This window comes from Protomyctophum parallelum, assembly GCF_964188405.1.
Source record: "Protomyctophum parallelum genome assembly, chromosome: 1".
Lineage (NCBI taxonomy): Eukaryota > Metazoa > Chordata > Actinopteri > Myctophiformes > Myctophidae > Protomyctophum > Protomyctophum parallelum.
Genome location: NC_139697.1, coordinates 94,456,313 through 94,474,573, shown reverse-complemented (window position 1 = coordinate 94,474,573; position 18,261 = coordinate 94,456,313). Strand labels below are relative to the sequence as shown.

Below are 18,261 nucleotides of genomic sequence, written 5' to 3'. Positions count from 1 at the left end.
CTGATCCTGTATTATTCTCTTTTTTTTTTTATATACGATATTTTTGGGGCCTTTTTTTGCCTTTATTGATAGATACACAGTTGACAGGAAACGGGGAGAGAGATGGTGGTGGGGGGGGGGGGGGGGGGGGGGGGTACACAGCAAAGTTCATCGGGATCGCGACACACTGTCACGCTGGATTATACCAGCCAATATATTATTCTGATGACATCATTATTGTCCGGTAGGGAAGTAGCTGACGAGACAGGGAATCAGCTGGGAGGCAGAAAGGATGGAGAAGAGTCGTAGATGGCCTACAGTATGCTCCACTGGGAGCGACGGGCCTAACTGTAACAACAAGGGGAACAGAAACCCATGTAGGCTTTTAATCATGTTTAGTAATTATATGGCTTTATTAATTATATGGCTTTCTCTTACTTGACAAGTCAAGTAAGAGAAAGCGATCTTTAGCAAAAAAAGAAAAACAATCGTAGAGTAGAGATATGTGGTATGAATTGACCATCGTAGAGTAGAGATATGTGGTATGAATTGACCATCGTAGAGTAGAGATATGTGGTATGAATTGACCACCGTAGAGTAGAGATATGTGGTATGAATTGACCATCGTAGAGTAGAGATATGTGGTATGAATTGACCATCGTAGAGTAGAGATATGTGGTATGAATTGACCATCATAGAGTAGAGATATGTGGTATGAATTGACCATCGTAGAGTAGAGATATGTGGTATGAATGAATTGACCATCGTAGAGTAGAGATATGTGGTATGAATTGACCACCGTAGAGTAGAGATATGTGTTATGAATTGACCATCGTAGAGTAGAGATATGTGGTATGAATTGACCATCATAGAGTAGAGATATGTGTTATGAATTGACCATCGTAAAGTAGAGATATGTGGTATGAATTGACCATCGTAAAGTAGAGATATGTGTTATGAATTGACCATCATTGAGTAGAGATATGTGGTATGAATTGACCATCGTAGAGTAGAGATATGTGGTATGAATTGACCATCGTAGAGTAGAGATATGTGGTATGAATTGACCATCGTAGAGTAGAGATATGTGGTATGAATTGACAATCATGGAGTAGAGATATGTGGTATGAATTGACCATCATAGAGTAGAGATATGTGGTATGAATTGACCATCGTAGAGTAGAGATATGTGGTATGAATTGACCATCGTAGAGTAGAGATATGTGGTATGAATTGACCATCGTAGAGTAGAGATATGTGGTATGAATTGACCATCATGGAGTAGAGATATGTGGTATGAATTGACCATCGTAGAGTAGAGATATGTGGTATGAATTGACCATCGTAGAGTAGAGATATGTGGTATGAATTGACCATCATGGAGTAGAGATATGTGGTATGAATTGACCATCGTAGAGTAGAGATATGTGGTATGAATTGACCATCGTAGAGTAGAGATATGTGGTATGAATTGACCATCGTAGAGTAGAGATATGTGGAATGAATTGACCATCGTAGAGTAGAGATATGTGGTATGAATGAATTGACCATCGTAGAGTAGAGATATGTGGTATGAATTGACCATCGTAGAGTAGAGATATGTGGTATGAATTGACCATCGTAGAGTAGAGATATGTGGAATGAATTGACCAGCGTAGAGTAGAGATATGTGGTATGAATGAATTGACCATCGTAGAGTAGAGATATGTGGTATGAATTGACCATCGTAGAGTAGAGATATGTGGTATGAATTGACCATCGTAGAGTAGAGATATGTGGTATGAATGAATTGACCATCGTAGAGTAGAGATATGTGGTATGAATTGACCATCGTAGAGTAGAGATATGTGGTATGAATTGACCATCGTAGAGTAGAGATATGTGGTATGAATTGACCATCGTAGAGTAGAGATATGTGGTATGAATTGACCATCGTAGAGTAGAGATATGTGGTATGAATTGACCATCGTAGAGTAGAGATATGTGGTATGAATTGACCATCATGGAGTAGAGATATGTGGTATGAATTGACCATCATGGAGTAGAGATATGTGGTATGAATTGACCATCGTAGAGTAGAGATATGTGGTATGAATTGACCATCATGGAGTAGAGATATGTGTTATGAATTGACCATCATGGAGTAGAGATATGTGGTATGAATTGACCATCATGGAGTAGAGATATGTGGTATGAATTGACCATCATGGAGTAGAGATATGTGGTATGAATTGACCATCGTAGAGTAGAGATATGTGGTATGAATTGACCATCATGGAGTAGAGATATGTGGTATGAATTGACCATCATAGAGTAGAGATATGTGGTATGAATGAATTGACCATCGTAGAGTAGAGATATGTGGTATGAATTGACCATCGTAGAGTAGAGATATGTGGTATGAATTGACCATCATAGAGTAGAGATATGTGGTATGAATTGACCATCGTAGAGTAGAGATATGTGGTATGAATTGACCATCGTAGAGTAGAGATATGTGGTATGAATGAATTGACCATCGTAGAGTAGAGATATGTGGTATGAATGAATTGACCATCGTAGAGTAGAGATATGTGGTATGAATTGACCATCGTAGAGTAGAGATATGTGGTATGAATTGACCATCGTAGAGTAGAGATATGTGGTATGAATTGACCATCATAGAGTAGAGATATGTGGTATGAATTGACCATCGTAGAGTAGAGATATGTGGTATGAATTGACCATCATAGAGTAGAGATATGTGGTATGAATTGACCATCATGGAGTAGAGATATGTGGTATGAATTGACCATCATAGAGTAGAGATATGTGGTATGAATTGACCATCGTAGAGTAGAGATATGTGGTATGAATTGACCACCGTAGAGTAGAGATATGTGGTATGAATTGACCATCGTAGAGTAGAGATATGTGGTATGAATTGACCATCGTAGAGTAGAGATATGTGGAATGAATTGACCATCGTAGAGTAGAGATATGTGGTATGAATGAATTGACCATCGTAGAGTAGAGATATGTGGTATGAATTGACCATCGTAGAGTAGAGATATGTGGTATGAATTGACCATCGTAGAGTAGAGATATGTGGTATGAATGAATTGACCATCGTAGAGTAGAGATATGTGGTATGAATTGACCATCGTAGAGTAGAGATATGTGGTATGAATTGACCATCGTAGAGTAGAGATATGTGGTATGAATTGACCATCGTAGAGTAGAGATATGTGGTATGAATTGACCATCGTAGAGTAGAGATATGTGGTATGAATTGACCATCGTAGAGTAGAGATATGTGGTATGAATTGACCATCATGGAGTAGAGATATGTGGTATGAATTGACCATCATGGAGTAGAGATATGTGGTATGAATTGACCATCGTAGAGTAGAGATATGTGGTATGAATTGACCATCATGGAGTAGAGATATGTGTTATGAATTGACCATCATGGAGTAGAGATATGTGGTATGAATTGACCATCATGGAGTAGAGATATGTGGTATGAATTGACCATCATGGAGTAGAGATATGTGGTATGAATTGACCATCGTAGAGTAGAGATATGTGGTATGAATTGACCATCATGGAGTAGAGATATGTGGTATGAATTGACCATCATAGAGTAGAGATATGTGGTATGAATGAATTGACCATCGTAGAGTAGAGATATGTGGTATGAATTGACCATCGTAGAGTAGAGATATGTGGTATGAATTGACCATCATAGAGTAGAGATATGTGGTATGAATTGACCATCGTAGAGTAGAGATATGTGGTATGAATTGACCATCGTAGAGTAGAGATATGTGGTATGAATGAATTGACCATCGTAGAGTAGAGATATGTGGTATGAATGAATTGACCATCGTAGAGTAGAGATATGTGGTATGAATTGACCATCGTAGAGTAGAGATATGTGGTATGAATTGACCATCGTAGAGTAGAGATATGTGGTATGAATTGACCATCATAGAGTAGAGATATGTGGTATGAATTGACCATCGTAGAGTAGAGATATGTGGTATGAATTGACCATCATAGAGTAGAGATATGTGGTATGAATTGACCATCATAGAGTAGAGATATGTGGTATGAATTGACCACCGTAGAGTAGAGATATGTGGTATGAATTGACCATCATAGAGTAGAGATATGTGGTATGAATTGACCATCGTAGAGTAGAGATATGTGGTATGAATTGACCACCGTAGAGTAGAGATATGTGGTATGAATTGACCATCGTAGAGTAGAGATATGTGGTATGAATTGACCATCGTAGAGTAGAGATATGTGGTATGAATTGACCATCATAGAGTAGATATATGTGTTATGAATTGACCATCGTAGAGTAGAGATATGTGGTATGAATTGACCATCGTAGAGTAGAGATATGTGGTATGAATTGACCATCATGGAGTAGAGATATGTGGTATGAATTGACCGTGCACGTGTTCCATAACTGAGCTCCTCCTTGCACAAGAACAACTGTGGCTCAGGAGGTGGAGCAGGTCGTCCAATGATCCGTGGGTCGGCGGTTTGAATCCCGGCTCCTCCTCCTGTCCACATGTCGAAGTGTCCTTGGGCAAAGACACTGAACCCTACATTGCTTCCAATGAGTCGGTCGGTGTGAGCTCACCACCACTGGTGTGTGAATGTGGGAAGTGAGGACGCTGCGGCGTCGACTGTTCGCCGCTTCACCTCCCAATGTATGAATGAATGAACCGTTGTAAAGCGCTTTGAGCACTTGGAAAAGCGCTATAAAAATACAATTCATTATTATTATAAGAAGAATTTTAAAAAGGGACATATCGTGTATTGGTATGTCTAGAACTTCAGTACTCTATATGTAACTTTGAGCATTAAAGCTGCACTCATGCTGCATGGTGAGCTTGTAGATCTGTTGTTTTTGGTCACGCCAGACACCAACATGCAGTATAAATCAGTAGGGGTGTAACGATACATTTTAGCAGCGATAAGATATGCATCACGATACACGGTTGACGATACGGTACAATTGAACGGTATTGGTTCATTCATGGCGATGCGATACTGCGGTACGATTCAATGATTTCAAATCGATACCGGTTTATAAGGGAAACATGTATTATTATGGATATAAATAAGTAAACATGGACAGTACATGGACATTGTATTTGACAAACCCGCACCTTGACATGAACACAGAGATTACATAGACCAAATGTAGCGATATGGAATGGAAAAGTAATGAAACCCCCTTTTTCTTCTTTCTTCTTAAAATTGCTAAATACAATGCACAAGTACTTAGCGTTGATAGAATCAATTATTTGCATTGCAAAACCATTCGATACCGATTGTTTCCATTGCAAAACAATACGACACAAAGTCAAAACGATACGATATTTCGCTGTTAACATGTCGATATACTTAATTAAAATTGGATTAATGTGTTGATGCAGTCACTGTATCGGTACAGCCCTATTAATCAGGCGTTCCTCTCGCAGGTTGGTGATGCACGTGCCTGAAGACACAGGCCTGATCGCCATCGCCGGGCGACAGAGTCGAGGCCGAGGTAACGGACCCAAGTATTCCAACCCACCAGTACACAGCCATACACATACATACACATACAGTACATACACATCCATACACAGCCATGCACATGCATACATACACATGCATACACAGCCATACACATCCATACACATGCATACACATCCATGCACATGCATACACAGCCATGCACATGCATACATACACATCCATACCCAATCCAATCCTTTGCTTATATATATACAGTATGATACATCCAATATAGGGACACCAAGGTTAAAAGTGGTTTAACCCATTTAGACCTGACTTCGAAATTTAGAAAAATGTCTTATACCTCATGTTTCTATATCAGTGGTTCTCAATATTTCATGTCAAGGACCCCAGAAACTATATGTAATTGGCAAAAATAGCAGATCTACAAGCACTCCCACGCTATGAGCTTGTAGATCTGCTATTTTTAAGTATAACATAATGCTTAACCCATTCTGACCGGGCACCCATTTTGGTGTTGGCATCATGTTATGCTTTAGCTATTGAAAAATAGCAGATCTACAAGCTCATATCGCGCCACCGAGTGGCGCGATACGAGCTTGTAGGTCTGCTATTTTTGAAAAAAATCGAAGAACGACTGACATTTTTAGAATCTGATCTCAGGTCAGAAGGGGTTCGTCAGACTAGCGTGTGTCCAGTGGAAACCTCGTATGAATCTGATCTCAGGTCAGAATGGGTTAAAACACCAAAAGGCGTTCCCGGACGATTCTACAAATGCCTTCGAATTCGGTAGTTCTCACACTTTCAAGATTCTTTCAAAAACTGTTCAACAATTACAATCTCGCAGCTTGTGAGCTTTATAGATCTGCTATTTTTTTTTTGACCCATTCTGAACGGGAACCCATTTTGGTGTTAGCATTATGTTATGCTTTATGCTATTGAAAAATAGCAGATCTACAAGCTCATAGCGCGCCACCGAGTGGCGCGCTACGAGCTTGTAGGTCTGCTATTTTTTGAAAAATCGAAGAACGACTGACATTTTTAGAATCTGATCTCAGGTCAGAATGGGTTAATCAGACCAGTGTGTGTCCAGTGGAAACCTCATATGAATCTGATCTCAGGTCAGAATGGGTTAATAGCCAATAAATGCAAAGATCTAAAATGACACGGATGCTTTCCCGCTGTTTCCTGTTTTGGGGCGTAATGTTTTAGTATACTGTTAGTCTATGTTTAGTAGTATTTAGAAGGATAGTGTTTTAGTATACTGTTAGTCTATGTTTAGTAGTATTTAGAAGGATAATGTTTTAGTATACTGTTAGTCTATGTTTAGTAGTATTTAGAAGGATAATGTTTTAGTATACTGTTAGTCTATGTTTAGTAGTATTTAGAAGGATAATGTTTTAGTATACTGTTAGTCTATGTTTAGTAGTATTTAGAAGGATAATGTTTTAGTATACTGTTAGTCTATGTTTAGTAGTATTTAGCAGGATAATGTTTTGGTATACTGTCAGTCTATGTCTAGTATAGTATTTAGCAGGATAATGTTTTAGTATACTGTCAGTCTATGTCTAGTATAGTATTTAGCAGGATAATGTTTTAGTATACTGTCAGTCTATGTTTAGTATTTAGATGTGTTTTCTCAGGCCGTGGGGGGAACTGCTGGCTGAGTCCTGTGGGCAGCGTCTCCTTCACTCTAAACGTCCGGGTGGATTTGAAGTCCAGGCTGGGACAGAGTATACCATTCCTCCAACACCTGGCTGCACTGGCTGTGGTCGAGGCGGTACGCACCTTACCTGGATACCAGGTAGGATATTACTACTATTACTACTACTACTAGTACTACTACTACTACTACTACTACTTCTACTACTACTGTGGTCGAGGCGGTACCTCCTTGAAATGAAAATGACTGACATAGAAACATATGGCGAAAGGGCCTTTCTGTGTGGAGTTTGCATGTTCTCCCCGTGTACCCTAGGGTATAGGTACCCTCACAAAAAACATGCAGTAATCCTGGTCACTAAACTGCCTCCCCCTGGCCAGCCGGGGCGCCTGATGGAAAGGAACTGGTTGGAATAACGTGTTCCTTCCACGCGCTACGTCCAACCAGGGAAACTCCCCCCTGTCAGGTGTAAAGGAGCAACTTGGACACTCGGGCATGAAGGAAGCATGAGTTCAAGTCCGTTGCTCTCCCCTTGTCCCCCATATATGGGGACTAGGTTGGCGGAGGATGTGTAGAGCCCAGGATCACATTGACACAGGGGTGAAAAATGGGTTACAAAATTGTGGGATACAAAGTATAGGGGAAAAAAAAGAAACATAGGGTTTTTCAGAAAACTGTCAGGATTTTTGAAGGCATTTGTAGAATCATCCTCAGGTCTAAATGGGTTAAAAAAAAAAGTCGTAAAAGTCATCATCAAAAGTAAATAATTTGGTGGAGCACAGGTTGAGAACCCCTGGTCTATAGTGTGCACTCAGAGCACGTCTCTGCCAGGGGCATCCCATAATAAGTCCGACAGTGTCTGTGTGTGTGTGTGTGTGTGTGTGTGTGTGTGTGTGTGTGTGTGAGTGCGTCAGTCAGTACGCAGCTGTGTGTCAACCAACCCCTGCTTGTCGTCAGGCCTGTCAGGATCGGGACGTTTCACTCCATGATTAATTGCCGCAAGTAATTGTGATGATTTAATTGTGTGTTTGGCATCGAACATCGGAACATAATGAATAGAAAGTTGCATTTCTGTTTTCTGGCGTTGTAAACAGAAATTGCACATGGCAGATATGACACATTTGCCATAAACTTAAATATACAAAGAAATTACTGACAATGTCCAGCACCATGTAATCAAAAATAAATGTACTATTGCCAAACCAGGCCATATATTTAATCACAATGCCTTTGGCGCTTATAGAACTGCTGTTTCTGCTCATGTTGAAACTTCTTTAAAATTTAGGAACATATTTCAACTGATTAATTCATACAGATGAATGGACCCGATTATGCAAAAATTAATGTAATTATCTTAAATTAATTTCAGGCCTTTAACATTCTGTCCTCAAGACCTCGGATGCAGTTTATCACTCTGCTCTGCGATGTATATCTGGTGAACCTTACAGAACTCACCACTGCGTCCTATATCTGACAGAGTGGGTTGGCCCTCCTTGGCCGACAGACGAAATAAACACTGGTATCTGTTTGTGATGGAACTTTACCGTTTTATATTAAAGCTCTGCTGGACAGGAACCCTGTAACATGTAGGACAGGCTCCAGTCACTGGCTCACACTAAAGGTCTGTAACATGTAGGACAGGCTCCAGTCACTGACTCACACTAAAGGTCTTTTGTTTTAGTTCCCCAACCACGTGGAACGACCTACAGTTTAAATTAAAGATCTTCTCTCCCATTACATATACGGTCAATTTAAATCTTTGACCGTCTGCAACCGTTTTTAAACACGTGCTACATGACGTGATGAGGTAATGTTGCTGTTCTGTTTTTCTTTGTTGCTCTGAAAATGTTGTTTTGTTGTATCTCGACGACACCGCAAATGAGGGCGACCTCGATGTCTTTCGAGAATAAATAGAGGTTTGAATGAATGAGTGATTGAATGAACTAGTCTTACCTCCTATGACACTAAAATGTGGAATGCTCTACCAACAGCCGTTAATAAATGTGAACCCACACACGCTCAAAGAGCACTTATGGATGACTGCAATTTGAAACTGGCCCCTGTAAAATAGTTATAGTGCTTAATGCATGTCCGCCAACCTTAAATCATGTCTGCCAAACTTAATGCATGTCCGCCAAACTTAATGCATGTCCACCAACCTTAATGCATGTTCGCCAACCTTAATGCATGTTCGCCAACCTTAATGCATGTTCGCCAACCTTAATGCATGTTCGCCAACCTTAATGCATGTTCGCCAACCTTAATGCATGTTCTCCAACCTTAATGCATGTTCACCAACCTTAATGCATGTTCGCCAACCTTAATGCATGTTCGCCAACCTTAATGCATGTTCGCCAACCTTAATGCATGTTCACCAACCTTAATGCATGTTCACCAACCTTAATGCATGTCCGCCAACCTTAATGCATGTCCGCCAACCTTAATGCATGTTCGCCAACCTTAATGCATGTTCGCCAACCTTAAATCATGTTCGCCAACCTTAAATCATGTCCGCCAACCTTATGCTTGGTGGAACCAATGGGTAGCCTTTTTCTACATACTGTGAATGAAATGTTCAATCAATCAATCAACACACAGAAGCCGCAAATCAACACATATTCTTTGAACTCCTTTGGTAAAGGTAAACGGGACTGTGAAATAAGTTGATGAGTCTGTTATCATTGTTATGTATGTATTGTTGACATCAATCATGAAGGAGCACTATAGGTAATAATTGAACATCAAATGACACCTTTTTTTTTTAGAGCAATATCAGAGTTTTATTGACTGTATGCACAGAGGAGCACAATGGAGATCAGCGGGCGTTATTGGGTTTTTATGGGTGCAGGCTTTAGTTCTGACACTATTATTGGTCTGACCATAATTCGACCGACACCCTAACCTAACCCTAGCCGCAAGTTAGAGAGCGGCGCATGTTGGACCGCATGTCCGTTGGTGTGTCTAATCTGCGTGTGCCTCCCGGTGCACCCCGTCACCCATTCTGACCTGAGATCAGATTCTAAAAATGTCTTCTACATCCTGACAGTTTTCTGTTTCTGTTTCTATGCAAGTCGTTCTTCGATTTTTCAAAAAATAGCAGACCTACAAGCTCATAGCTTGTAGAGCTGCTATTTTTCAATAGCTAAAGCACGACATAATGCTAACACCAAAAGGGGTTGCCGCCCCAAAATGGGTTAAGCGTCTGACCGAGTACAACCAGATTCTCAGAATTGAAGAGGAGCTTGCAGAGACCAACATTTAGCTGGGAAGAGTTTCAGTAACCCATTGATATAGCTCTTTTTATTTTATGTGATACAATTTCAACGACAAAAATTGCTGCAGTATATATGCAGGTCTAGTGCTGCATGTTCGGCGTGGTTGGAGGTCTGCTAGTACTACAGCACACAGTGCCGATAGCCTCAGCCACTGTTAACATGCATGATGTGAACAGTTCCACCAAACGCCACAGCAGTAAATCGGCACAGAAGCCACAGACGTCAGCATGGTGTTACCGCTAATTAATAGCAGGCCACAATAACTAATGAAACCCTTATTACCAAGCTGTAGCACAAGCTCTGATGGCGTGTGCGTGCGTGCGTGCGTGCGTGTGTGTGTGTGTGTGTGTGTGTGTGTGCGCGCTCCATCTGTAGGTACACAACATGGACATATAATAAACACATACAGTAGACTATGATGATGAGAAGGTAATCTGTTATTTCGTGTGACTTTGCACGGTCGACAAGATGGCGGAAGGACACAACATACATCGTTTTAGTTTTTTTTGTTTAGTTTACATCCGGTTCAGTCAATGTGTTAACAGTTGAAGGCAGAGTGTAAAACAGTGACTATAGAGGGTGTAGTGACTGTAAAGTCCATAGACCTGAGAGGGTGTAGTAACTGTAAAGTCCTTCTTCTAGGACATAGACCTGAGAGGGTGTAGTGACTGTAAAGTCCATAGACCTGAGAGGGTGTAGTAACTGTAAAGTCCTTCTTCCAGGACATAGACCTGAGGGTGAAGTGGCCAAATGACATCTACTACACTGACCTGATGAAGCTGGGTGGAGTGCTGGTGACCTCCACCGTCATGGGACCAACCTTCCACCTGCTGATTGGTGAGGATACCTGTGTGTGTGTGTGTGTGTGTGTGTGTGTGTGTGTGTGTGTGTGTGTGTGTGTGTGTGTGTGTGTGTGTGTGTGTGTGTGTGTGTGTGTGTGTGTGTGTGTGTGTGTGTGTGTGTGTGTGTGTGTGTGTGTGTGTGCACGCGCGATAAGTAACCTACTGCATGGTGATTATCGGTTTATTTTCATTAGAATCCGCTACAGTACATTGTCTCAGCTGTAGACACATTGGCGGCATCAAGTGCGAAGCGTCAATCCTGTTGGCTCGTCTTTCAGTGCAGACTTACGGAGCGTCGACGCACGGCACAGACCGCCCAAACGCAAAGTGTGTGCTAATTGCGTCTCCATATTTCAACATTTCATGATTTCAGTTAATTAACAGCAGTTGTTATTTAGTGATGAACTGAAACCATAAACAGATAACACAGCTGCTCGAAGTTGTCTCCATTTCAATAAAGGAGGAAGGAAAAGAAGGAAAATAGTTAGTTGTTTTGTCCATGGGCCAAAAAGCACATGGTGTCTGTCCCTTTGCTCCATCTGGCTCGCTGCGGTTCACATTTTTAACGACCGTGGTGTAATTATGGCGAACAAGTGGCCTGCCGTGACGCTTGTCACTGACGCGAGCGGAGTGTCACTTACGCGAGCGGAGTGACAGTGACGCTCTCCGTCTGTCAGGCCCTCAACATTCCTGGCTGCCACTAATCCCCAACGACACATCCTATATTAAACCCTCTATCACAACAAGAGCTCTGCATTCCTCCACGCCGGACACACGCCGGGCTACTGCTTTAACGTTAACGACATGCAATGTACTGTATATGTACAGAAACCAGAATCGGTTTATATGCACAGCAGCCATATTGGAAAGAAATTGGGCGTCTTCCTTGCTTCCTTCACACGTCTTACCAATCTATCTATAAATGCACCAAGTATCTGTACGTGTAGCCTGGAACTCACCTATGCTTCTTATGGCATAGGCGGCTCCCGGCAGGATCCGCCGGGAGAAACGATGCGCAGCTGCACGACATGAGACTAATTACTTAGAGCGACAGAGAGAGAGAGGAGTGTGTGTGTGTGTGTGTGTGTGTGTGTGTGTGTGTGTGTGTGTGTGTGTGTGTGTGTGTGTGTGTGTGTGTGTGTGTGTGTGTGTGTGTGTGTGTGTGTGTGTGTGTGTGTGTGTGTGTGTGTGTGTGTGTGTGTGTGTGTGTGTGTGTGTGTGTGTGTGTGTGTGTACATGTGTGCGTGTGTATGTCAATTTAACAAAGGTGGAGACGATCAGAAATCAGCAGAGAGTGAGCAATGTTTGCGCTACTCTATGCCGAATTGAAGTGGACTCGGACCCAGACTTTTATTTTTCTCCCTGGAAATAAAAACGTCTGGGTTTCCGAGGCTACTGTACGTGTGTGTATGTACAGTATGTATGTCGTAATTCGAAAACCGTTCGCCCCACAGACTTCAAATCTGCCACACGTTGTTCCACACCACCACAGGGAGTGCAGTGCCCGCTGTCGAGTCTGTTTGATAGCCGGTTGTCACAAAAACCTCTGCCCGGGGCTCTAGACCTGCTCACCCCGATATCTCCACATATGGGCTGAAAGGTTTGGGAACCACTGCTGTAAATTCCACCTTAGTTTTATGGTTAACCCATTTTGACCTGAAGATCAGATTCTAAAAATGTCTTGTTCTACATCCTGTCAGTGGTTCTTAGATTTAAAAAAATAAATAGCAGACCCGAGTGGCACGCTATGAGCTTGTAGATTTGCCCAAAATGGGTTTTAATCCATTTAGGCCTGACGTCGAAATAAAATAAAAAAGTCTTCTGAAAGAATATATATTCAAAGATTTGTGCCGCATTTTCACGATTTTTCAAAAATAGCAGACCTACAAGCTCATAGCGCGCCACTCGGTGTTATAACATAACATAACATAACACAACAACAAACAAACATAACACAACAAAGCATAACATAATGCCAAACGCCAAAAGGGGTTCCTGCCCCAAAAAGGGGTTTTTAAAAGAGCAACAACGTTAATTGAAAGGCATCGTATAATAACAACACAACAGGTAGCCTGAGCTAACGTGTTAGGTTTCTGGTCTAGAGGGGGGCGGGTCGCGGCTGAGATTTGCGCACGCCCTGATTGGATCTCATCGATCTGTCCGTCACCCCCGGCCCCTCCTCCTCCCCCCTAGTGCAGCGCTACGTCACATAATTTGGAGCGACGCCCACACGGAAGGGTTGACTCCCACTTTTAGACCAGAGCGGCCAATGAGTTCCTCCAGGCTTTCCATTTTTGCACCAACAAAAATGAAAGCCTGGTACCGAGGCTACACAACAGGCTTCCCAGCGTCTAACATTTGAATGAAAAGTGTTTCTGACGCGTCAGTATTTCTGACGTGTTTCTGACGTGTTTCTGATGCTTCAGGCTGCGGCTTCAACGTCAGCAACAGCAACCCCACCGTCTGCATCAACGACCTGGTGCGGCAGCACAACGCGCTGCACGGCACACAGCTGCAGCCACTCGGCTCCGCCCAGCTGATCGCCCGCGCCGTCACCTCATTGGAGGGCCTGGTCGACGCCTTCCAGCAGCGAGGCCCCGACGCTGTCCTGCCTCTCTACTATAAGAGATGGCTGCACAGGTACACTACACACACACACACACACACACACACACACACACGCACACATACGCACACACACACGCACGCGTACACGCACACATACGCACACGCACACGTACACACACACACACACACGCGCGCACACACAGACACACACACTTCAACTTCAACTTCAAAGAACTTTAATATATTAACACACACACACACAGACACACAGACACGCACACACATATACGTGCACACACAGACACGCGCAGAACTGCTGTTCTAGGGCCTAGACCAGAGGTTTTCAACCTTTTTCATATCGAGGTCCATTATTTATTCAGGCCCGTACCATTTGATGACATTTAGCCTCTCAGACCCAAAACTAAAGAAATATTTTGTTATCGTCGGATAAGATTTTGTCCGCAATTCCATGCTGTATTGATGTTTGTACCATTAGGAGAGATAACAGGCAAAATCAAGTATTCTGCATTCTCTCTAATTAAGTAGACTTCTTGTAAATTAACCCATACTGTACGGGAACCCCTTTTGGTGTTTTAAACATTATGTTATTGTCAGGAACACCTCAGTATTAAGACCCGTATGCAGAATAATCCAGGAAACAACGACTTGCACTCAAGTACCTTTATTTTAACTCAGAAAACCCTCCCAGGGCATACATAACAGAAAGTCCCACTCTTGGGCACACAGTGTTATAATTGAGCAACCTAACCAATAACACAGAGTCCCTAATATACCTCCATGCTCATTAACAAAAGTCTCTTCAGCTTAGAAGCACAGGTGGACACAGTCTCACAATCAGCCAGGGAAAGGGAGGCAACAGAGGGGCAAAGGTAGGGACGGCGGTCCAGGCGTGGTACGTCCTAGGACAGGACGTGACAGTTATACTTTAGCTATTGAAAAATAGCAGATCTACAAGCTCATAGCGCGCCACCGAGTGGCGCGCTACGAGCTTGTAGGTCTGCTATTTTTTTTTAAATCGTGAAAATGTGTCGCAAATCCTGACAGAAAACTGTCAGGATTTAGAAGACATTTTATATATTTCGACATCAGGCCAAAATGGATTAAGTAATGTACGTGTTGTCTCCACACAGTGGGACGCGGGTGCGTCTGTGGAGCGAGGACGGCCCCGAGGCAGAGGTGGTGGGTCTGGACCACAGCGGCTTCCTCCAGGTCTACTCCAAGGAGCAGGGGGTGGTGTCGGTGGAGCCCGACGGGAACTCCTTCGACATGCTGATGAACCTGCTGGTCAGCAAGAGGAGCGCCTAGTGACCACCGCCACCACTTCTCTTGAGTTCTGACCTTTTTGACGTGCTGATGACCAAGTTTTATTTGATTTAGCCTTTATTTAACCAGTCAAAACACTTTTTTTCTCCCTCTCCAAGTGGGAACTGGCCAAGAGGTTAGAAATAAAATGACACTTTGATGCTACACCGCAACGTACTGTACGTGACATGACAATTACAAAACGGACAATAATAAATCCATGATGCACCTCAAGATACAAAAAAATCTCCAAAGTGATAACGCGTTTAACCCATTTTGACCTGAGATCAGATTCTAAAAATGTTTTCTACATCCTGACAGTTTTCTGAAAAAGCTATGTTTCTATGTCAGTCGTTCTGTATAAAATAGCAGACCTACAAGCTCGTAGCACGCCACTCGGTGGCGCGATATGAGCTTGTAGATCTGGTATTTTTCAATAGCTAAAGCATAGCATAAAGGGGTTCCCGCCCCAAAATGGATTAAGTGACCGAAGGGCGCATAGTTGTGCATAGAGAAGATACACAATCTACAATATGTACAGAAATGACCACCTGACCACTGCACCACCACCGCCGGACCTTCTCGCGAGGACCAACATGATGTACTGTATAGAGTATAGAGGTTTAATGTGCTTAAATGACCCCCGTTTTCAACCGTATGTTATAGTAACGTTTCCATAAACTAACTCTGTGTCTCATTGGAGGGCTGGACAGAAACCTGCCTACTACTAATGACGCCATTGACGGGGATGCTATTGGAAGCGACAAGCTTTCTCTTAAAAAAAGGATCAACTTTGAAGACATGTTTGAAGTTACCATACCCGTGATGCCACTCGTAGGCAGGTTTCTGAACTCCTTCTAGTGAACGTTAGTGAGGACCAACGATAGGAAGGTAAGGCTGAGGGTGGTTTAACTGTCGCTTTAAGCACCTCCTCAGAGCTCTGAGCCTCGGACCAGCCTCTCCAACGCTGGAGCTGAACCAATGTGAGCTAATGTATTTTTAGTCTTTTTTTTTTACCCCTAAACGATTGACTTTAGTCTTGGTCCTGAAGGCTACACTTTACTATAATTATCTTTGATTGACACTGTCACTTTCGCGTTTGTACAAAACTATTGGGGGGGGGGGGGGAGAAAAGCCACTTGATTGAATACTTTATTAACAGATTGCAAACAGTACAGTAAAGTACAATTACGCAAGCAGTGCTAAAACGCACGCAAAAAAGGGCATTTCGTGGCTTGTTTCCATTGTGGTAACTGTATGTATTCAATTCATAATCGGGGCACACCAGACATGCAATATAACACAAAGTTATATTATATTTATAACTATAAAGGGTATGCGTGTGACATCATCATCATACCCGGAAGTTATGCAGGAACACCTAAAAAAAAACACTCTCTGGCCTTGACATCCAAACAGAAAACTCCTATCCGATGGCATTAAATGACGTTTAACAAAGACACACCTTTGGATCCACTGAGTGAATCCACTCTACTCAGTGGATCCAATGCAGTTTTTATTGTGGTTCAATGTTTATACAAACGTTTTGGGCGATAATGTCTTACGACACGAGGAAATAATATGGAGACAAAAGGATTCAGATTCACCTGTATTTGTCACTTAGATGCACGGTCTGGTACATACAGTACGTGTGAAAAAGCTACGCTAGGAAGCTCCAATATAATAAAAACATGATCATAAAACATGGTTTAAAAACCTTAAAACACTGAACAATAAAAACACAGGGAAATCAGTCAAAAAGTCAAGTCAAGGTTGCTGGTTTGACAGCGACCATACTTTGCTTTGGCTTAAACTCTTCTATAACAGCGGCATTCTGGTACTTTTTGTATTCCCTCCCCCGTGAATGCTATTCCAATTAATTCTCATTTGTGAGGGTTTCCCTGTTCCAAAGCATAGTGCATACGCAAGTATTTGGTTTCAAGGGCAGCTAAGCAGCCATGTTGCTTCCAGGAAACTTTCTCACATTTAATACTGTATATAGTGTGTTCACAGGGTATAACTGTAATTTGGGACCTTTTTTAATATGCATGTATGTGGTCGTGTTGGAAAGATGCGATTCCATGTGGTTTTAGCTGAACTTGTACAAGCTTGCACGGCGCTGCAGCGCGACACGTGAGCTCGCTCACGGTCTGTTTCCGGTGTGCGACACTGGCCTGCAGCCCCGTATAAATGGGGCTTAAGTACAACACGTTCTCACTCTCATCTGTCACATATATCCTTTAGAGAACCCCGGGGCCATTCTCTTTTTTTATTAACTTTGTTTATTGGTTTTTTCACAGAAGCATTATTTAAATACCGAGTTTGAAAAATAATAAACGGTGGCATTAACAGCTTCTCTTAAATAAACCCCACAAGTATGACATAAAACAAAACACATTGAATTTTCACCCCAAAGAAAAAGGACAACAGAAAACAAGACAAACAAACCTTAAATACAGGATCAGTAAAAGTTGAAAAATAAAAGGCAGACAAAAACAGACAAAACACCAGTACACAACATCCTATAAACAACCATAGGTACATGATACATCCATAATCCGCATTACATCACAGCAATCCAATCACAGTATAGGCTACTTTTAAATCCAAAGTCCAGCAGACCTCATTCATCCCCAAGCAGAGACGGATTACCCCGGGGCCATTCTCAAACCCAAGACGCAGAGAGAGGGTAGTCTCGCGTTTCCACAATCTCCCAATGCTATATAGAGTCTGGCACTACACCTCCTGAAATGTGAATCGTCTGTATGTCGTTTTCAGTTCAGGGAAATATAAATAATATATATATATAGGATACATTTGCGCGACTGTAAAGACCAAACGGAAGTGTGGAGGAGGCTTCACATCCACTTTATCGCTTATATATCTATCATCAAAAGCGCTTCCGTGCTTCCAGACTATATAACCGGAAGCGCTTGAAAATTGTGGGAGGTGACGCTCTTGCAGGCCACACGAGACTTTAGAGAGAAAACGTCTGTTAAAGCGATGGAGGCGCCTGGAGCCCGCTGGAGCCACAAGAGGCACCGCCGGACGTTCCCAAGTCCACTTCAGCTTATTGTCGGCGCCG

The 18,261-nt window shown here is 42.3% G+C and overlaps 1 protein-coding gene across 1 annotated transcript in view; it reads left to right on the top strand.

Annotated features, from left to right (window-relative positions):
* hlcs (holocarboxylase synthetase (biotin-(proprionyl-CoA-carboxylase (ATP-hydrolysing)) ligase)) overlaps window positions 1-15,528 on the top strand; it is a 68,872-nt gene extending 53,344 nt beyond the window's left edge. The window contains exons 12-16 of the mRNA XM_083760684.1: window positions 5,466-5,533; window positions 7,149-7,309; window positions 11,166-11,280; window positions 13,712-13,925; window positions 15,005-15,528. Coding sequence (XP_083616810.1) covers window positions 5,466-5,533; window positions 7,149-7,309; window positions 11,166-11,280; window positions 13,712-13,925; window positions 15,005-15,179 — 733 coding nt within the window. The 3' untranslated portion in view covers window positions 15,180-15,528. The remainder of the gene's footprint in view (window positions 1-5,465; window positions 5,534-7,148; window positions 7,310-11,165; window positions 11,281-13,711; window positions 13,926-15,004) is intronic.
* Window positions 15,529-18,261: the final 2,733 nt, after the last annotated feature.